At 34.6% G+C, this 22,701-nt stretch overlaps 1 protein-coding gene across 3 annotated transcripts in view; it reads right to left on the reverse strand.

The window, feature by feature from the left end:
• Window positions 1–22,701, reverse strand: part of NCAM2 (neural cell adhesion molecule 2) — a 521,094-nt gene that overhangs the window by 219,673 nt on the left and 278,720 nt on the right. For 2 of the 3 annotated variants that reach the window (XM_040484138.1, XM_040484141.1), the window contains exons 2-4: window positions 7,511–7,585; window positions 3,593–3,799; window positions 813–956 (exon numbers count right to left, since the gene is read on the reverse strand). In XM_040484138.1, coding sequence (XP_040340072.1) covers window positions 813–956; window positions 3,593–3,799; window positions 7,511–7,585 — 426 coding nt within the window. The remainder of the gene's footprint in view (window positions 1–812; window positions 957–3,592; window positions 3,800–7,510; window positions 7,586–22,701) is intronic. The other variant, XM_040484139.1, reaches the window with a different exon arrangement.

Genomic DNA, 22,701 nt, shown 5'->3' on the forward strand with positions numbered 1-22,701 from the left:
GAATCATCCAAGATGGAAAGTATTTAAAAAGATTCAATTATTTCGTATCTCTCTGCAATGCAGGTGCATTGAAAAATATTCTAAATTGAAAATGCTCCCAATGCACAATGGTAAAATAGCATAATGTAAGCAAATTATGCTTTCAATTTCAGATGTCATATTATTCTGGAATTTTAGCTCAGTCTGAATCAAAATTATGAAGACAATTTGAATGAATGTACTTTTCTGTCTATTATCCATATGCATCATACCATAATATTTAGAACATGTAGGTGTCTTTGAGAGAACAGTGCCAGAATAATAAATAGGATTCATATGGTTATTATTTTAAGATTACAGAGTAGCCCATGGGATCATGTATAAACTGTAATATATAGAATTTGAATGCATCGGGATTAATTCTTTCATTTACTTATTACCCTTCTACAGTTTTTACTAAGTTTTTCTTGAATAGGATAGGGGTAAGCAAACTTTTTCTGGAAATCTGCCAGTGATAAGTATCGTAGACTTTGTAGGCCACATCATCTGTATCACAGCTGTTCAACCCTGTCCCCAAAGCAGCCATGCAAACTGTGTAATGGTCAGGATTGGCTATAACCCCATGACACCATACAAAAACAGCAGAGAGGCTGACTGTGGCCCAAGACCCATGGTTTGCCAACACCTACTTTAGAGCTGGAAGGTTCTCAAAACCATTTGATACTTGAGATAAAAAAAAATAAAATTTCTCTATTCAGTCAGGTAGATTCAGTCTCTTTAAAAATTGCAATATTATTAGAACATATAATTTAGGGAGTTACCAAAATACTAACTGTCGGAAATAGCGGTGACTTCCTCATTATGATACAACCAGCTGACAGCAGGGGCAGGTGAGCTGCTAACTCGGCAAACCACTTCTGCATCCTCCCCTTGTTTGAATTCTTGAGGAGATACCACTTCTCTGAAAGTGAGTTTTTCTGCATCAAGAAAGTAAAACAAACCGTAAAAGTATTATTGCTCACTTCTCCCAATAAAATATTCCAAAATCTGTGTGTGGATTGATGCTGCAATAAAATCATTAGTTAATGCTAGATCTTTTAAAACCTGATTCCAGATAATGTGATTCCTCTACTCGAGAACTTCCCATCTCACCGAGAAGAAAGGTCAAAGTCCTCGCGATGCCAGACTAGGTCCTATGTGAACTGGAGTCAGCTCCCCAACTCCAATCCCAGTATCTTCTCTCTTTTCCCAGTCCCTGTGATCCAGACTAACTGTCTTCTTTGCAATTCCTTGAACACTCCAGGTTTGTTCTCATCCTTGGCCATCTGTGCTCCTTTGAATCCCTTCAGATTTCTGCTGCACCTTCACAAGTAAAATAACCATCTCCCTTCCCCCATTCAACTCCTCTCTTTACCCCTTATTTCCTTCACTATAGAATTCTACAGCATGGATATCTAGCATTCACGTATTTTTCTAAGCTCATTCATTGGTTGTGTTTCTCCGCTCACTAAAATATAAGTACCAAGTAGCCAGTGACATTTTCTGTTTTAGTTACCACTCCTTAGGACTTAGAATATTGTCTGTTATGTAGTAGATACCCAGTAAGTGTGTTGAATGAATGAATGAACATGGATATTTATGCTTGTTGAGAAATTTTCACAAAAGTTATTCATTGTTCTTGCCAGGAAAAAAAAAAGTCATTTCTTTAGTATACAAACAAAACACCAGCCACCTTCCTTTGCATCATTCAAAGTAATGAAAAATCTTTCAAAATATTATGTCCATGAAATGATAGCTTCAATTTAATTTTTTCTACTTATCAAATAGGTGCAGTAGGAATCACATAAACAAATATATTACCTTTTCTTAAGGAGCTTAGAAACTAAAAGGAGTGGGGGGAGTCTAAATCAGGAAAAATGAGGACAATACTATTCCAAAAAATTACCCTGCACATCAAAAAGGAAGTCATGGCATGGGAACACTTTGCCTTTTTTTCTCATGTCATATCTCCCAAATAATAATAACAATAAAGCTGTAGGAAGGGGGTGACTTATGAGTTATTATTTCAAAAATTTGTAATTTTTCACATATTTTTCGTTAATATGTGGTAAAAATACTATCACACATGAATTGTGAGGCATTTTTCTAAGGACTTTATACAATATTAATTAATGTAGTGCTCAAAACAATTCTATGTAAGAGGTAGATACTACTATTATTCCATTTAATTTTTTTTTTAATTTTTTTTAACATTTATTTATTTTTGAGACAGAGAGAGACAGAGCATGAAAAGGGGAGGGGCACAGAGAGAGGGAGACACAGAATCTGAAACAGGCTCCAGGCTCTGAGCTGTCAGCACAGAGCCCGACGCGGGGCTCGAACTCACGGACCGTGAGATCATGACCTGAGCTAAAGTCGGACGCTTAACCGACCAAGCCACCCAGGCGCTCCTATTATTCCATTTTATAGATGATGAAACTGAAGACAGAGAGGTTAGGCAATTGCTCAAGGCCACAAAATTAAGTGATACAGCCTGGTTTCACCCCTAAGGAGTCAACAGGCTTCATTCATAGTATTCTTAAACATGATTCCTAAATGTCCACCAACTGATGAATGAATAAAGAAATTGTGGTTTATATACACAATGGAATACTACATGGTAATGAGAAAGAATGAAATATGGCCTTTTGTAGCAATGTGGATGGAACTGGAGAGTGTTATGCTAAGTGAAATAAGTCATACAGAGAAAGACAGATACCATATGTTTTCACTCTTATGTGGATCCTGAGAAACTTAACAGAAAACCATGGGGAAGGGAAAGGAAAAAAAAAGGTTAGAGAAGGAGGGAGCCAAAACATAAGAGACTCTTAAAAACTGAGAACAAATTGAGGGTTGATGGGGGGGTGGGAGGGAGGAGAGGGTGGGTGATGGGTATTGAGGAGGGCACCTGTTGGGATGAGCACTGGGTGTTGTATGGAAACCAATTTGACAATAAATTTCATATTAAAAAAAAAAAACATGATTCCTATATGTAAGAAAGGGGAAGGAATATAGAAAACTGTCAATCTTAATTCCTAAAATCAAGTGTAAATATGGAAAATCATCTTAAAGAAAATTCTGTTGGTGAAGAATCCAGCTAGATATTATTCTCCACTAGATGAATTTCCAGCTTTTCTGTGTCTACTCCTGTTCACTGACCCTCAATTCTCATTCTAGACTGGTCACTGCTATCATATATGTAACGTCACTTGTTCTAATCCTGACCTTTTATTTTAGAGTGAAAAACTACTTCTGATAAATTTCCTAACACTAAATAATCTACTGTTTTCTATTTACCCAATAGATTTTTAATGGCTGGAGAACATGAAAACATTTTCATTTCTATTATTTTACCAAGAGAATTGGCTCCATCTATATTTATAATAAACTATTTCCTATTATCGATTCCATTTTAGAGATGCACCATGGCAAAATATAAATAAAGTGATACTTGCAATGGTCTTACAACAGTATCTAGCACATAGTTATAATGGGTGTTAATTTTTACTAAATGCATTATGTTCAAGTTTTTATACAACCACAAATTCAATTAACTAATAAATGCATAACTTACGGTAAATTTCCAATACAACTGTAGCTTCTTGTGTCTGTCCTTTGGCATCTGTTGCTTGACAACGATATATCCCTGCATCCTCTATATTTGCGTTGTAGATGGTTAATCGTGATCTAACACCTTCCTTTTGCACTGCCACCCTCTGTGTTGAAATTATCTTCTCCCCTTGAGGATTATACCAATCTATACTCTCAGGTTCACCAATTGCTGCAGAGAGCCATGGAAAAGAAATGTTTGAAAATATGTCTCAAGTGTTTGTTTTGGCATTGACATTTACTATTATGTAACAACTTTTAACAATTTAGAAAAAAATGTAAATAAGAGAAGGCTGGAAGTCTCAAATCTTACAAAATTGAAAGTAAACACAAATGTTAGCACACATGTTCATCCTTATTTATCCAATGTTGACAATTCAGCCCTGTTTGCGTAAGCAAAACCCAAAAGTTCTATAGGAAACTTCCAGTATGGAATTTCAGCCCTGATAGTTGAAACTTTACCATAGCAATCTATGAACTATTACTACAGTTAAGTTATGAAACTGCCTTGGCCACTGTGTCAGACATAAATTATATGTGATAGATAATCTGACCAGAAACACAATTACTAACATGATTTCACCTGTTCCCAAGTCTCTTTGCTAGGGTCAGGAGACAGTACTTTTTTCCCTGATAAAGCACAGCTCATAAAAATGTAAATATTACGCAAAATCAACTTTGGCTTTTGATAATACTGAATTTGGAATTAATTCCCCAAGTTGTTAAACCTGTACAGATAAGGCCAATGACTATTTTTAAAATGGAGCCCTAATCTCTTTTCTCAACTAAAATGAATAGTTTCATCATTTTAATCTAAAACTGTTAACTGTTTAATCACATGATAATTAGAATGCATTGAAATGATACTTATACTGCTAGGCAATTACAACCAAATCATTACAAGGTAAACATTTATTTAAGTTTTCCAATTCAGAATCCAGGTTATTATCCTCTTCGTAAAAGCTGAAACTTCCAAAGTTTGCTTTTACTGACAAAAAGGATGTATTTCACCTAATTACTTGAAGGATAATTTGTGGAAGCGGTATGTGCTATTAACTCAAAAGTATCAGGGGAAATGCATAAAGGGGAAATGCTAACATCTGCAGGACCACTTTGAAGAACATTGTTCCTTCTTATACTTTTCCCAAGAAATGGCTTTAGAAACAAATTATTGTGTTTTCCATATCAAATTAGACATGCTGGAGCAAAAGTATGAAAGAACGTTTAGCTAAATATTAAATGGATCTTAGTTATGTTATCTTCAGATCTTTCTGGACAGAACTATAAAACCACAGTGGTTACGGGATAACTCATTTAGGGGAAGTATTTGTTTTAATTCCCATCTCCATAAAGAAGTACAAATGAGTAATTTAAATGAGCATCATTTTAAATTTGAACAATATAAACTTTCATTTTATACAGTAAATTATATAGGACATTCTGTGAAATATTTTAGATATTTTCACTCTTGATAATATGGTATAAAATTTCATTCTCATGGAGAGTTTATTTTGGATTTTCATAGAGCAGTCATGATTCTCTTTTTTAAAAATTTTTTTTAATGCTTATTAATTTTTGAGAGACAGAGCACAAGCAGGGGAGGGACAGAGAGAGGAGACACAGAATCTGAAGCAGGCTCCAGGCTCTGAGCTGTCAGCACAGAGCCTGACAAGGGGCTCGAACTCACAGGCCATGAGATCATGACCTGAGCCGAAGTCAGACGCGTAACTGACTGAACCACCCAGGCACCCTATCATGATTCTCTTTTGATGACATCTCTAATAAATAATTTCCTTTAAAACTTTTCATATTTTTTATTAATCCTGAACTACTGGATATACTAATAAATAACATTACAATTTTTATTTTCTTAAAAATGTGGAGTACAAATTCATTTGCTAATTATGACATAATCTTATTTAGCTCTCTGAAGGTCTGACTCCCTTCTAGTGTAAATTTAAGACATTTATTTTACTGGATTTAGATGTCTATGTTCTAGTGTCAGGAAACTTTAGAGTCATATCAACTTAGTCAACCTTGTAATAAAATATATTATACATATATTTTGTAAATATATATATGATATATATGATATATATTATACATATATTTTGTAAAAATATATAATATATATATTTATATATAAAAAATATATATATTTGCAAACCGGAAAGCTTCCATATATATATATATATATATATATATATATATATATATATATGGAAGGGTTGCAAGGGTTTCTAGCATCTTTATTTTTAGATTCTTGTTTCACTATTGTGTATTTAACATATATAAGACTGCTTCCACAATAACAATATGGCTCTTGGTTATACATCTTTGTATAAAAGGAAAAAAGATGTTTAATTATTTTGCCTTATTTTAAGAGCAAAACGTAGTATCATTGAATGATGTTAATTCATTCTTTTAAATTATTCCTTACTTTGACCTTATGTAATACCTACAGATGTAATAACAGTATGTAGTGCATAACATATATATATATAAAACATAAACATATATATTATATATATGTTATATATAATGAATCTAAGAAAATAATACAATGTCATTTTCAAACTTAATTTTTAGACTATTTAATTATTCTGTGAATATGTTACACAATTGAGCTATGTATGTGCATCTGTGCATTTGTGTATATAAAATATGGATAAGATTTAAAAACAATGATCTTCATTCTTATTCCAAAGCTCTGCTGACATAATAAGTGATATTGAACCAATACCTCACTTGCTGTCTTCCTTTCTACTTGTCAATATGCAAAATTATGTATCAACAGACCTATCAATTTAGTTAGACCTTTAGGAAGGCAAAATATGAAGAATCATGCCCTCCTAGTTTTTCATAAGATGTGATATTATATATACATACTATAATGTAATATATATTATAATGTATTATATATGATTTATAAATATGTTATAACTTTCTATCTTTTTTGAGAGAGAGAGGAGAGAGGAGAGCACAAATGGGGTAGGAGCAGAGGGAGCGGGGGAGAGAGAGAGAATTTTAAACAGGCTTCATGCTCAGCACAGAGCCCAACACTGGGCTCTGTCCTGTGAACTGTGAGATCATGACCTGAGCTGAAATCAAGAGTCAGCCGCTTAACCAACTGAGCCACCCCAGCCACCGTATGTGAATATTTTTCATAACTTTACGTATGAAGGCTTGCATGCATAAAAATGAATTTGATGACTATAAATAGAAGTACAATGTGTGCATTTGTGACTTCTACAGTACGCTAAATTAGAATTTGTCGCTTAAGTATTTAAATGTCTTCTGAAAAAATTCTGCATGTGCATGATTAAACTAAATGAGGTCCATATAATTGCCCACAGGTATTATATGATACTTTTGATTAATAGTCATAAAATTCTTGCCAAAGTTTTGCTGATTAAATATCTTTTTTTAATTCACTTTTCATAAGGACAGATTTGATTTGCTTTGTCTGAAAGTTTTCATTCAGGTATAGCTATAATGCAGTGTGCCATATCTAATTTATTCATTGCATATTTATAAAGGTAATTCAGTTATAATATTTATATTCATCCTAATATTATTATTTATACAGGAATAACATTTGAATTTATTTAAGTTATTGTGGATATATTTTATTTGATAAGTTATTTTCAAAATAAGTGAGCTAGTTTGATGGTCAAAATTAATAATTTGAAATTAACAGAAATAAACTCCATAGTTTTTAATATGTAAAATATGGCTAACACCTTCCATCATCAGAAGCCCAGTGGTATTATAAGATTTTATTTTTAGAGAATTATTTTTCACTATTTAAATTTTGCCAATGTATAATATTAATTAAAGCCAAAACAAGTAATCATCTTAAAATATTTGTACACATACATACCTGTACATGTGAAGAATTTAGATTCACCCACGCTAAGCTCTACTTTGCTAAGTGAAATTGTCACTTGAAGAAGAGCTGAAAAAAAATGTAAATAATAATTAAGTATGGTTTTAAACATAAATTCTAAGATTTTATCACATGATCTATAAACTACATGATCCAAACAGAAACTATTTTCCTGTAAATTTTTATTACCTGTAAAAAGAAATGGAACTTTTATAAAATACAATCTAATTATAAAAATCAAACAACATTATGTCTGTTACATTAGTATACAATTTACAACTAGACCAAATAGAGCACTTAATTAACCTAACATGTTGAAATTTATTTCCCAAGTAAATGACTAAATGCATAATCACTTCCATATTTACATTCTTGGCCATATACGTGCTACCACATTGGGCAAAAACTACAGAAAATTTTTGCCTAATATTTGGAATCTTATTCGAAATCCTATACCATCATTGTAACAATAGAAACATAAATTAACTACATTTTGGCTACCTACTAAATTATTTCCATGAAAGAAGGAAAAATATTGCATAAGAAACATGAATAAACACTATTTTCACAAGATAAATGAATTAAGTGAAGGAACGAGGACAATGGCAATAAAATAGAGGAGCTGTTTAATAAGTTTATTGTCAAATTTGAAACTAAAATAGCTGAATAGTCTAACATGTTAGAAGATAATTAGAATTATAGTTTAATACAAATTGAAAGACGTGTTTCTAATAATATGGTAGACAAGATAATGTAACTACATCCCAAACCCATTCCACCATCTCTTACTTCCAGGCATGCATTATCTGAGCTTTCAGTAAGGTAATGGAGTCTCAAGGGGGAAGAAAAATGAAGAAAAAAAAATCTAAAAGCCAGAGTATAAAGTGCTACTGACAATCTGTGGATGGTAGTAACCAAAAGGTGCACAGATAGTACCAACATAGGATCAAAACTTGTCTATAAGAGGGGATGCTATAGAACACCAGATAACACTGGGCCAGAATAAAATTCACCCTTAGGAAACGAGAAGGGGATACAATAAATCAGCCCATTAGCAGAAAGGCAGTGATAAAGAGAGTTAAGTTGTTTGTTTGTTTGTTTGTTTGGTTGGTTGGTTGGTTGGTTGGCTGTTTTAAATAGGCTCCAGGCCTAGCATGTGGAGCTTGAACTCAACCTAGAGATCAAGACCTGAGCTGAGATCAAGAGTCCGACGCTTAGACTGAGCCACACAGGCGCTTCCACATGGCCTAAGATTTTTGTAAATGAAGTTCTTCTTAACCTAAACTCATATTCTAACATTATAAAAACCATGGTCAAATAAGGCACTATGAGCAAGAGTCAATTACAACATCCAAAAGGAGAGACAGACCCTCGAAATTTCAAAAAATGGAATTAGGCTAAAAGTGTAACTTAACCATGTTGAAAACAACTAGAGAAATGAAATGTAGAATCAAAAACATAAGAAAAGAAGAAAGTATTTATCAAGAAAGACTTGTGGTACATGTTTAAGCTCTTTAAAATATGTTTCCTTGTACTCTTCATCATTGAGGGATAAATTCCCTTTTTTTCAGGACACCTTTCTGGGAACCAGGCTGGCTTACATGGTTTTCTTCTCTCCTCTTGGTCTTGGGTCCAGTTTCTTTTTATAATTCCTTATTCTCAAAGAGTGCTTGGTACATATAGGGGCTCAATGAGTGTTCAAGTAATTCTAACATTTCAGGGAGAATAGATTAAGAAAAGCACAGAAGTTAGAAAGAATAGGAAGAAAACTAGTAGAACCAAGGGACAAGAGAATGTCTAAAAATATAAACAAGGCCAATTCCAATGAGAATTCACAGAGGGGGACTTTTCCTTCTGAAGAATAACTAATCCTCTTGGTGCATTTAGTTTAAGTGTAATGGGCTCAGAGGCAAATTGCAAAAGTTAAGTACATTGAGATTGCCCATATAGTAAGTAAACTTGAATCTGAAGAGATGGCTGGGGCTTTGGGGATCCACAATTTTGGGCATGTGGTCAGGGGTTTTATAAATTGGGGAAGATCTGAGCATATGTACAGATAGAAAGGAAGGAGGCAGGAAAGACGGATGGCTGAAAATAAAAAGGGAATTGCCATTCTGTTCCACTTTCTTTTTTTTTTTTCTCCCTCTTCTTTGTCCTTTAGGATATTTATCCTATTTCCTTTTCTCTTTGGATCTTTAGTGTGCGCTGTTCTAAAATTTAGTCCTATATAGGGGCGCCTGGGTGGCTCGGTCGGTTAAGCATCCGACTTGGGCTCAGGTCATGATCTCGCCGCCCGTGAGTTCAAGCCCCGCGTCGGGCTCTGTGCTGACAGCTCAGAGCCTGGAGCCTGTTTCAGATTCTGTGTCTCCCTCTCTCTGACCCTCCCCCGTTCATGCTCTGTCTCTCTCTGTCTCAAAAATACATAAACGTTAAAAAAAAAATTTTTTAAAAAATAATAAAATTTAGTCCTATGATTTCCAAACTTCAGCTAGAATCCAGTTGGATAGCATATTTTAATTTCAAATTTTCTATGTGCAAACTGAACCCATTCCCCTTCCACCAAAAATGCCTGCTGTTCATATTCCATTTTTGGTCATCATCAATGAATTTTCAAGTCTTAGAGATATAGCCTCTGAAATATCATTTGTATGCATTCTTATTTATTTCCAACACTTTTCCCCTAATACATGGACTCATTAATTTTAATGTGAGATGTTTATTTTAATCCAAGAGAGTGATATATCAGATTCTATATTTCTTTTTCTGACTTGTACCTCTTCAAGCTTTCTTTCCATGAAGTATTTCTCAGGGTGCTGCATGCATAAGTTTCTAAAACTGTTTAATTTCACCTGTTTGTTTCAAAAGTCCTCAGAGTGGGTTTGCTTAATCCAATTAGTTAATTATTATACAAATTTTAATTGAAGGAAAACTTACCTTTCCAAGTTTATTTCCAATTACTCTTTCCTAATGTTCTGCAGCTAGAGACCATCATTATTAGTTCTCCCTGCCCTCTCTCCACGGACTCACTTTCCTGCAACTGTGTGTATTCGCTCAAACTATTTCCTCTGCCTTTCTCTCCCTTTCTCACATGTCCACATAGCTGGCTACATTCTATCTTCAAAGCAAAACTAATATATCAATAACTTTACACATCTTCTTTGATAGCCTCCTCTATGGTATCACCAAATAAATATCTTTGGTCAGTAGGCATTTTCACTAAACAAATGAAATCTACATGATTGCTAATTAAATTCTCTACCTTATTTAAATGTAAATTTCTAAAGGAAGAGGCTTATCAACCTCACTTCTGTTCCTCTTAAACTGATAAAATATGAATACACAGCAGAATAATGGATAAAAACCAAGGGCTTCTTGTACAGTAGGTACAGAACACTGACAATATTGACAATATAAAATTTTAGAATGACTTCATTGCCTTAAATTGAATTTAAAGATATCAGACAGTTTGAGAAATGTCTGCCAATTATTATTTAAATAATTCCCCTCACTTGTCTTTGTAGTAAATTTGCTATTCAGAGGAAAAGTTTATAGAAAAGACAAAACTTGAAGGATGTAAGCACTTTAAATGTCAAATACACTTCTGGATAATTTTACACTGATTTGCTAATGGGTATAATAAATAATAACCTATTCATTGTAATAAAATGAAATTGAGCCTGAAATTAATTAGTTAATTTATATTAAAATACGTGGTTAATTTTTCATTCAGTAAAAACTATCAATTCGCCCATTAATCAAGACCATATTTTTCACGGACATTTTGGTGACTAGACAAATCGTTATATTTCAGGTATTAAAGTATATGAAGAAAATACATAATTCTCTAGTTTAAAACATTTCCCAAAGGCTGGATTTGCTCTAATTGACCTCTACAGATACATTAAAACACGTGCATATTAGGAAAAACCTGGAAAACTAAAATTTAAGGTCATCTCTTATTCGTGGCTCTCGTGATTTAACATCCAGAGTTTCTTGTAATCATTCTTGACCCATAGCCACCTACAATGGTTTCATTTTGGAGTCAAATGTCAGAAGAAAATTAAAGTTTTGTAGTGTCAAAAGTTGTGTTCAGAGAAAACTGGACAGGGCTGACATATTTAATACCTACCTAGTTAATCTCTCCTTCATTTTTGTTGTCTCAAGGTACACACCAAAAAATTAATGTGTATCGTAATATGAGACTTTTAGTTCATTTAGAAAAAAATATTAAGCATTTTTAATTAAAATTTCTATTTAGGAATGGAATTGGAAAATAAAATGGCATTCACCGATGCTGAAAAATCTGATTTTTATGTTTTACTTTTTTTATGTATTTTGAACAGACATAGTAATGTTAAATAAAACTGTAAAGAGTATAATATTTCATAGATCAAATTCATGTAAGGACCATTACTGATTAAATATTGGGATTCTGTATAAATTAATCAATAAATCATCTTTTTTATTAAAATTGGGGTAGAATAGTAAAAAAAAAAAAAAAATGCCAGTATCTTCTCAATAGATCCTCAAAGTAAGGAAAAGCTTTAACCCACAGATGAAAGAGTGGAGCCATGATAAATCTATGTCTTCTGCGAACCATTCTCAAAGAAATGCATGTAATATCAACCTTGAAAGTAGAGTTAGGTAAATTAAAAAATGTCTACAAAAATCAGTATTTATTAACTACACGCATTTTGCAAATCACTCTTTTAAATGCAATGGTATACAAAAATAATAAACCATAGTTCCAAACATCAAGGGAATTACAATTTATTTTGAAAAACTACCACTACATAAAATGATAAATGATAAAACAAGATGACCTGCATCAATTATGGCCACAGTGAGATTCATAACCAAGAAGGCTGCAGAGAGGGCAATAAAACTTAAAAAAAACAAAGAGATGTGATAAATATTATAATAAACAGAAAGAAGATAGACATTCCATATAAGGAATATATAATGATGGTGGATATTGTAGGTTAGGCAAAGTGTTCAAGGAACATTCAGAGAATAGCTAGTAAATCAATGTAAAGTAAGTTGTCTTCGTGTATAATATGGGTAATATATTATCATTGGAGAAACAGTTTTGAAAAGACATTGGAGGATCTCAAAAGCCACGATAAATGTCAAGCCTCAAATTTTTCTCCATTAATTATTTATAAATAGATACTGACATGACAAAATTGGCATTTAGTAAAGGTTAGGAAGAAGACAAGATAACTGACAAATTGAATTAAGGGGACCAACACCTTGGGGCATGTTACGTTGGGTATCTGGGTTTGCTGGTGACAAAGAATATGGAAATATAGGAGTGGAGGTTACAACAAAGATCAAAATAGAAGTTATCTCTGTAATCAATTAGAACATTGGCAAAAAAGGGAAAAAGTCAAAGGTGTTAAGACCTTTCTACTTCAATGAAGCAAGAGTCACCAATGTGAAAAAGAATTATCAGGAGAAGCTAACGGAGGGAATATATGGAGCTAGAATTTATTTCCTAAATGACAATTATTTCTCAAAATAGAACATAGGCAACATTTTAACGAAGGTAACTGCTATCATAGCAAAGCTTAAACTAATATTTATAATTTAAGCACGCACATCAAATAGCAGATATTCAAAAGAGCTTTTCTTAATTTATAGGAATATAAATATAATGAAGTCATTGGCATTTCTAAGTTCCATGAGGGGCCCCAGAGCCTGTTGCAATTTAATACAACATTTAACAACGGCATTTAAAATGGCCAGTTTATCCCCTGCAGAGGAGTAAAAACTGACAACTTAATCAGTCTACTACATGCCTCACACAAAGCAAAGCTGGATCCACTTAAAATTCAACAGACATGCAGAGAGAACTTAAGGCACTGATTTATCTTGGTACAATGACTTGTAACATTTTTCAAGCAAGCACTTTTATACCTTGGCCTCCACATCAAGGAACTTGGGAGAATTAAGGCACTTACCAAATAATCATAGAAACTCTCAAGGAGTCTTACTTATTGAAAGTTCTTACAAACTGTTAATTATACCAAATGAGTATGATTCTTTTCAATTTTTCATTGAAAACATTTTAAAACTATATCTGCTTTAAGAGAATTATGTATATAGTTTACTTATTCACTTTTTTATTATTGAATATCCATATCACTACATGACAACAGTCTAAGTGGTTTATTAGATTTTTAAAATGCTCAAGAAAATTCAGAACCTTTGAAGCATTTAAGAAAGAAATACTCTGTCATCAAACACTTTAGGAAACTTGATGGCTATGAATGTTTTATCAAAACTACTTTTATTTACTTTATTTCTATGTATTTATTTATGTATTTATTTGTTTATGTATGTATTTGTTTTAAAGGGAGAGAGAGCGCTAGCAGGGAAGAGGGGCAGAGAGGGAAGAAAGTGAGAAAGAGAGAGAGAGAATCTCAAACAGGCTGGGTGTTGACACAGGGCTCGATTCCACAATCCAGGCATCATGACCTGAGCTGCAAGCAAGAGCTGGATGCTCAACAGACTGAACCACCCAGGCTCCCCTATAAAAACTATTTTTAGGGGCGCCTGGGTGGCGCAGTCGGTTAAGCGTCCACTTCAGCCAGGTCACGATCTCGCGGTCCATGAGTTCCAGCCCCGCGTCAGGCTCTGGGCTGATGGCTCAGAGCCTGGAGCCTGTTTCCGATTCTGTGTCTCCCTCTCTCTCTGCCCCTCCCCTGTTCATGCTCTGTCTCTCTCTGTCCCAAAAATAAATAAACGTTGAAAAAAAAAAATTTTAAAAAGAAAACTATTTTTAAATAATTTTTTTCATCTAAGTTTACCAAGATGAAGTTAAGCTTTTTAGCATAATTCCTCTCCAACTCTGTGATATATTTTAATTTATTTTCCTATCCTAAGTTAGGAAAATAAATTTTGCAGTTGCTAGATCACCTGGGCCCTTTTAAAAGCAACTGGTCTACCTCCTTAATGCTTCTGTTTCAATTGGCCCCTTCCTGCCAAGCTATAGACACTGTTTAATCACTTACATCCTAATAATAATAATAATAATAATAATAATAATAATAAATGAAATAAACAAAAAAAAGAAAACAAAACAAAATAAGCAAATAAGATAAAATGGGAAATCACCCTTTCCTTGCCTTTTTCTCAAATTACTATGGTATATCCTACTTGTCTTATCACCTTATTGAAGAAAGAAAGAAAGAAAGAAAGAAAGAAAGAAAGAAAGAAGAAAGAAAGAAAAGAAAGGAAAAGAAAAGGAAAGAAAAAAGAAAGAAGGGAGAAAGGAAACAGAAAGAAAGAAAGAAAGAAAGAAAGAAAGAAAGAAAGAAAGAAAGAAACTCTTGATGTCCCCAATCATTCTTTATTCTATGCCTATTTACTTCTGTCCTCCTCATTCACTTAATAAGTTTGCCATTCCTAAGGTCAATCACACAATCTAATTTTCAAATCCAATAACAATTTTCAGCTTTTAAAAGTTTTGACTTAATGAAGGATGAGACACTGCTGTTTAATTTAACTGTCCAATTCCTTGATTCCTACATATTTATTCTCTGCTCACTTTTCTATTTCCTCCTATTTCAGTCTTTTTGAATACATTGATTCTTCTTATAGCCTTAAATCTTTATATTTCTTAGCAATCTCTTCTTTGTTTTCTTCTCTTGGAGTTTTATATACTTTCTTCTACTCCAAATACATATATGATGTTTATTATGTGCCAGGCAGTGTTTTAATCAGTGCATCTAAAATAATTTACTTAATTCTTAAACAGTCCTATTAAGCAGGAACTATTTTCATTCCTATTTCAGTGGTGAGAAAGTTGAGGCAAAGGATGGTTTCATGAGTTGCTAAAGGTCACTCATGCAATACATAGTGAAGCCAGATTTCAATCAGCAATTCGTGCTTGGTCTTTTTGATCTTAAGTACTTCACTATGTCCTTCACACATATTCTAAAAATGTCCACTATAATCTGGCTCCATTGTAAACACTCAAAACTCAGCTTCCATTTGCACACCATCCCCTCTTCTATATGTTAATTATACACAGAATTCTTGTGTATCCCCCATCATCATTTTTGAGACCCAGAAATATATTTGCTAATACCTACTACACTTATTTACTTAAAAAACTTTTATATTTTCCAAAATCATCACAAAACTCAAGATCATTCTCTTCGTGTCATAACCCATTCATTATTCTTTATCTGAAGTTATGCTATTATTATCTATTAAATCTAGTTTGCCAAATAAACTAGAAATATCCAAGATTATTTCACTCTTTTCTCTCATAAATATAAAACTCATAAAATGCAACTCACTCTTCATTTGGATGTCTCTCAAATCTGCTTCCATTTTGCATCCTCACTGACTTAGTTTGGTCCAGAAGAAAGTCCATAATAAATATATGTGCACACTACTAGGTATTTACTCAAAAAATACAAAACTACTAATTCAAAGGGATACATGCATGTATCTACAGCAGCTTTATCTCCAACAGCCAAATTATGGAAAAAGCCCAAGTGTCCACTGACTGATGAATGGACAAAGAAGATGTGGTGTAGAGTGAAATCTTGGGTTGCCTGGGTGGCTCAGTCGGTTAAGCTTCCAACTCTTGATTTCAGCTCAGGTCATGATCTCATGGTTCCTGAGATCGAGTTCCCCATGGGGCTCTGCATTGGCAGCACTCCATGACAGCATGGAGCCCACTTGGGATCCTCTCTCTCTGCCCCTATTCCTCCCTCAAAATAAATAAACAATAAAAATAAGAATGAAATCTTGCTAACTGCAATGTTATGGATGGAGCTAGAGAGTATTATGCTGAGCAAAATAAATCAGTCAGAGAAAGATAAATACCATATTATTTCACTCATATGTGGAACTTAAGAAACAAAGCAAATTAGAAAAGGGGAAAAAAAAGAGAAAGCCAAACCAAGAAATAGGCTTTTAACTACAGAGAAGAAACTGATGGTTACCAGAGGGGAAGTGGGTAGCATGATGGGTAAAATAGGTGATGGGGATGAAGGATATCACTTGTGATGAGCACCAAGTGCTGTATGTAACTGTTGAATCACTATATTGTACACCTGAAACTAATATTATGTCGTGTGTTAACTAACCAGAATCTACATAAAAACTTTAAAAAATGTGTGCATAAACAAAGTGATATGATGGGAAATGAAACAAAAACAAATGAAAATTTCTTATTAATATTTATCCATGGATGTTTCTGCTGGTTGCACTGAATAAAAAGCAATTTTAAGTTCACTTTTATTCTCTATAGATTATTCTATTTTTGAGAATCTATATCTTGCTAAATTTATGAAAATTTGCATAAATTAAATTAATGACATATTAAGTGGCTTTTGAGTAAAAGGTATTGATACCATGGATTATTCAGTGATTATGTTTGTGGGGTGTGTGTGTGTGTGTGTGTGTGTGTGTGTGTGTGTGTTTCAATCTACACATAAATTTTACATGTGAATATAAATGTACAAAAATGTCATTCCAGTGACTGGTACTCAAAAAGTACTCAAAAAGAGAATGTGTGAAGAAAAAGAAAGGGCAAATAAGGATAAAAAGAAAGAACTACAAGTGAAAGGGAAAACGTTTGTAAGGAAATGTCACGAAATGATGAACTTGGGAAGACCATAGTGGTGAGGCAATGCATTTGATAATCATTACACTCTCATATGTCACTGAACCACAACACTGAGCAAAAATCAATCACTTATGTTTTGAGATGCTGCCACATGTCAAGCATTTAAAAACCTAGGCTTACCAAGAAATTAAACTGAATAAATCATACCAAAGAGGAAATGTTTGTGAAATGAAGTTCATGCTGATTCAAATATATTTTTTTTTGTTTTGAAAACAAAATTTTTTTTTTTCCTAAAATACATTGTTTGAAATGAAATAACATGCAGCAAGGTTAGAAGGAGATGTAGAAGTTGAAACTCCAAATTTAAATAAACTTCATCACATAGCATACTCAGCAAAATAGTTTATAAACAAAAGTAAAATAATTGTTACTTTAATACTTATAAAACAGGAAGCAATGAGACCATCTGTCCCATATTTTAAGATAAACCTTTTTTCTTAAATCACTTAATGTAAATAAAAGTAAAAAATACCCTTTCATGCCAATTAGTCTGGAAAATGTCATTTGAGTGATGAATGAAAAAATCTGTGCTTACGTAATAGGTAGTCCTGGAGTCCATTACCAGACCAAGCACAGCTCACTCATCACTTATTTTGAGTGTGACATTTAATTAAAACTAAAATATCGTGAAGTGGCTGCTAAGTCCAAGTTCTACATCTAATCCAAGTTTATTTCAACAGACACCACTTAGACATGTAACTTATTAGCTTCCTTGATGAAACCAGCATAGAACATTGTGTGAAATTTTGAATCACTGCTAATACCATGCAGTAATAAATTAAATTAAGGAAGAGTGTTTGCACTGGGCCTAATTCCTAAGTGTCTGGATGCCTGTGTAAGTGCTTTGTCTACTCCAAGTGTGTGGACTTTCTCTCCAGATTAAGGTTAGCCTAAACCTTATTCAGAAGCTTGACAAATCAGACATCACACATGTGTCACAACACAGCTACGCCAGAATGTTTGACCTTCCTTCTTTTCCTGAGTCGTTTTTCAGGACTGGCCATTCAACACTTCAGTGCTTATCAGCATATCTTGATATACATTGTCAGAAAATGTGAAACCTTTTTTGCAACCTTTGTTGCAAATTCTACTATGAAACAGTGCAGAAAAAAAAGTAAGAACACGTCCTTCTTAGCTTTAGGGACAAAAATATTTTCAATTAGAAGTACTACAATAAGGGACCAATGAAAGATGTCCTTAATGTAAGAGTATCCTAATTTCTTTTGGTTGGTACAAATCATAAAATTACTATAACATGAGTACAGTATGTCAGAGGGTCCACAATATTTCTATAGGAATGTACTCTTTTAAGATAAACAACTTTGAAAGAACATTATAAGTCATGAATCATAATATTTTTAAAGGTTTTCCGGGGCGCCTGGGTGGCTCAGTCGGTTGAGCGTCCGACTTCAGCTCAGGTCATGGCCTCATGGTTGTGAGTTCGAGCCCCCCGTTGGGCTCTGTGCTGACAGCTTAGAGCCTGGAGTCTGCTTCGGATTCTGTGTCTCCCTCTCTCTCTGCCCCTCCCCCGCTCATGCTCTGTTTCTGTCTCAGAAATAAATAAGCATTAAAAAAATTAAAAAAATAAAGGTTTTCAATAGCATGGCGTAACAATGACTACTAGAATAAAAATGACATTTACAATTCAAAGATATATGGAATTATTTACTCATTAATTGAGTGGCTCACTCAACAACCATGTATGGAATCACTGAGTAGATTCAACTGAGCACATAATTAAAGTTCATATAACCACAAGAAAAATATTTCACTAAGACGAAAGTTTATACTTTCATGAAATCAACAATTTAAATGTTAAAGATACCAACAGCAGTTCTGTTTTTTAGGCCCCCAAATCAACAATAACTTTAATTTTGACAAGGGATGTGTATATTTAATACTAAGATTAAGTATTACAAAAGGCAAGCGTATTTTGCAAATCATTTATTTAAATGTGTTCATACAGACATGGAAGGAAAGCCAGAGAAATTTAAAAAACAGCAAATTAGTTTGGATGGTTAAATACAGAGAAAACTTTGTGTTATTTTTTAACATATATTTATTTATTTTGAGAGACAAAGAAAGCGAGAAAGAGGCAGAGAGAGAGGGAGAGAATCCCAAGCAGGCTCCACACTGTCAACACAGAGCTTGATGCAGGGCTCGAATTCAAGAGCCATTAGATCATGACCTGAGCCATAATCAAGAGTCAGATACTTAACTGACTGAGCCACCCAGATGTCCCAAGAAACATGTTTTTTGTTTTTTGTTTTTTCTGAAAGTATTTTAAGCATCTCAGTCTTAGATTATTATAGCCTGAAGGTACCTACAGGATCCCTCCAAAACCTAATCTAGTGACTGGAAAGGGGTCCAGAAGGTTTATCTGTTTAGGAAGTGCCCAGGATAAAGCAGAAGTGGGTCTGTGCTTCAACTACTTATCCCTGGCCTGAACTAACGTTAGATCTCCAAAATACTTGGTGCTATCTCATTGGAAACTTAGTGAAAGAGCAGTCTGCTTCCCTCCTCAGAAGGGAGGAAAAACTGACTTGGGGGCAATCCTTTCCAGGTGGAAGAGAACAGTTAGCCTACCCCCTCTCCCAGGGAGCTGAGTGAATCAGAAAAGAGATGTAAAACTTGGAGTTGCCAGGACTCATTCTTCCATGGCATGGCTTCCTAGTTTGGGCTAACATAACAGAATGAGAGGTTTTCCACTGGTTGAGAAGAAGGCCGAAATCAGAGAAAATGGAGCTCACAACTCTGTGTGGCTCTATGTGTGAACGGGCTCTAGGTGTGAACAGCAAGTCCATAAATGGTGACTGTCTAACAGCCTGAGGCAACCAAGAAAACTCAGTGTGACACAATCAGTAAAGAGAATAAGAGTTAGTACTGTTATGTTGTTCTTGACTCCTGTGTGGTGTGGGACGATGTCCCCAAACCACACAGGAGTCTCATATAGCAGAAAGTGGCATCAGTCATTAGGCTTGCTGTGGGGGTCCCCCGGCGAGAGGTAAGTAACTGGCTTTGAGGCCCATACCTGCCAGGAACAGGACAGAAACTGTGGGTGAACTCTGAGCAGTCCTCCTCTCCAACGGTAACTGAAATGGAGCTGAGACAGCATGAGGGAATCCCTCGTCCCTGACCTACCTCTAAGTACAAACCACATATTCAGCAGCAATTTATCTAAGACACCAGTTCAAGGGTCAGAAACCCTAGCAGAGCTGGAAACAAAACAAAAACCAACATAAAACAAAACAAAAAATAAAAACTGTAGCGGAAGCAAGGACCAGAGTGCAAGCATGTCCCTAAGAGCCACTCCCCCCAAGAGCTACAAGTTTTCATAAGAAAGTTTCCCCTCTTGGGGCGCCTGGGTGGCACAGTCGGTTAAGCGTCCGACTTCAGCCAGGTCACCATCTCGCGGTCCGTTGAGTTCGAGCCCCGCGTCAGGCTCTGGGCTGATGGCTCAGAGCCTGGAGCCTGTTTCCCATTCTGTGTCTCCCTCTCTCTCTGCCCCTCCCCCGTTCATGCTCTGTCTCTCTCTGTCCCAAAAATAAATAAACGTTGAAAAAAAAAAAAAAAAGAAAGTTTCCCCTCCACATCAGACACACAGATGCTATCTGGGGAAGGTGATAGGAAAGACAGAGTTTGGGGCGCCTGGGTGGCTCAGCCGGTCGAGCGTCCGACTTTGGCTCAGGTCATGATCTCACTGCTCATCAGTGCTAGGCGGACAGCTCAGAGCCTGGAGCCTACTTTGGATTCTGTGCCTCCCTCTCTCTCTCTCAAAAATAAACATTATTAATGTTTATTAAATTTAAGAAAAGAAAAAAATTAAAAAGAGATTGAGAGTTTACCTGAAAGATACTGAATCAACTGTATAAATGGGAATAAACCAAGATTCTGTCTTTGGTCTGATGTAAAGTGTCTGATACAAGGTAAATACTAAATAAGTGTTAACTGCTCTCACTGTAATCCCTCCTCTTAATTAGCTCTAGAGGTGCTCACAAAGATAAATTTAATACCTTTGTTTGTTTTACGTAAGAGAACTGCTTCATGCATACACAACACTAAGTTAAGACTGCCATTCAAAATTGTATTTATAGTTTTCCTTCCAAATAAACTGAGAAATTATTTATTCAATCCAAATGTAATCAGTATGTATTTGAGCAACATTTGTTCACTTCTGTCTTAGTGCATTCAGGCTGCTATAACAAAGTACCCTAAGCTGGGTGGCTTATAAACAACAAACATGCATTTCTCAGTTCTGAAGGTTGGGAGTCCAAGGTCGTGGTACTTCTGGAAAAGGCCCTTTCCCAGACCTCAGACCATGGGAAGACACAAAAAGGAGTGTGAAAAGAGAAGGAGAGCTCTTTGGGGTCTCTTTTATAAGGATGCTAATCTCATCAAGAGGGCTCCACCCTCCAAAACCTTATCACCTCCAGAGGTCCCACTTTCTAACATCAATATACTGGGCATTAGGATGCTACCATGTTAGTTCTGGAAGGGCACATTCAGATCAGAGAGGCCTCCATTCAACAATGCTGACTGAAGTACTAAAGATTTCTTCCCCCAGGAAGGATTTTCTTCAACAGTCTGTGGAACTTGTTGACATATGCACAAATAATATAAAAATTTCCGGGGCTCATTTCCATGATACCCACTACCTTGAGGGGCAGGAAAAGCAGTGCAAAATTTGAAGTTTTATCCTTTGGAACAACAACAACAACAACAATAACAACAACAACAACAACAAAAAAAAGGTCATGACTCAGTCACCATTTACAGAAAATTATGGACTGGATAGTTATGATAAATCTTATTTTAATGTGATAAACACACTTGCAGTAACCAAATTTCTAAATCAACGCTAAGAAAAATTAGAATAGCATCAAAGTGATTAATTTCTGCAAAACTAGTATAGGAATAAATGTAAATACTTAAGTGTGTCATATGTTTCAAGTTCTGTCACATGTAAGTATGACTCCTTCTCCAACTAGATCCTTTGAAAGTTGCTTGATACATAAGAAGTCTCCTCAGACCTTGTCCCATGAAGCCCCTCTTCAACATGTCAGGCCTCCTATTTCTTCCATTCTCTTTCACCTTACAGAATTAGGTTGTCTTTCTCTCTCTCTCTCTCTATGTCTCTTTGTGTCTATAGCTCCTTCATCATTCCACTCTTGCTAACTTACCATATTTGAGAGATAATTTTTGGTTTATATGGCCATATCTCTAATTCAAATTTGCTGAGAAAAGACAATGCCTTACTCAATTTATTAAATGCCCTGGAACATCACAGGCATCCATTTCCTTTCCTAAATAATAAATGTATACATGAGTTGGATATTTGTTTAAAAATCAGTATGTCAAAAAAATCTGAATTTACCCAATAAAAAGATGCAAATTGATTACTCATTCCCATCCCCAAGAGAGGGTACTTATTTAACTTGTATTTTTAAAAGATATTCTAGAATCAGACCATTTCATTTTATCATCAGGGAATGAAACAAACAAATCTGAATATATACTATTTGATTGATTGATTGAT

Source organism: Herpailurus yagouaroundi, unplaced genomic scaffold, assembly GCF_014898765.1.
Source record: "Herpailurus yagouaroundi ecotype Mexico unplaced genomic scaffold, PumYag 162, whole genome shotgun sequence".
Classification (NCBI taxonomy): Eukaryota; Metazoa; Chordata; class Mammalia; order Carnivora; family Felidae; genus Herpailurus; species Herpailurus yagouaroundi.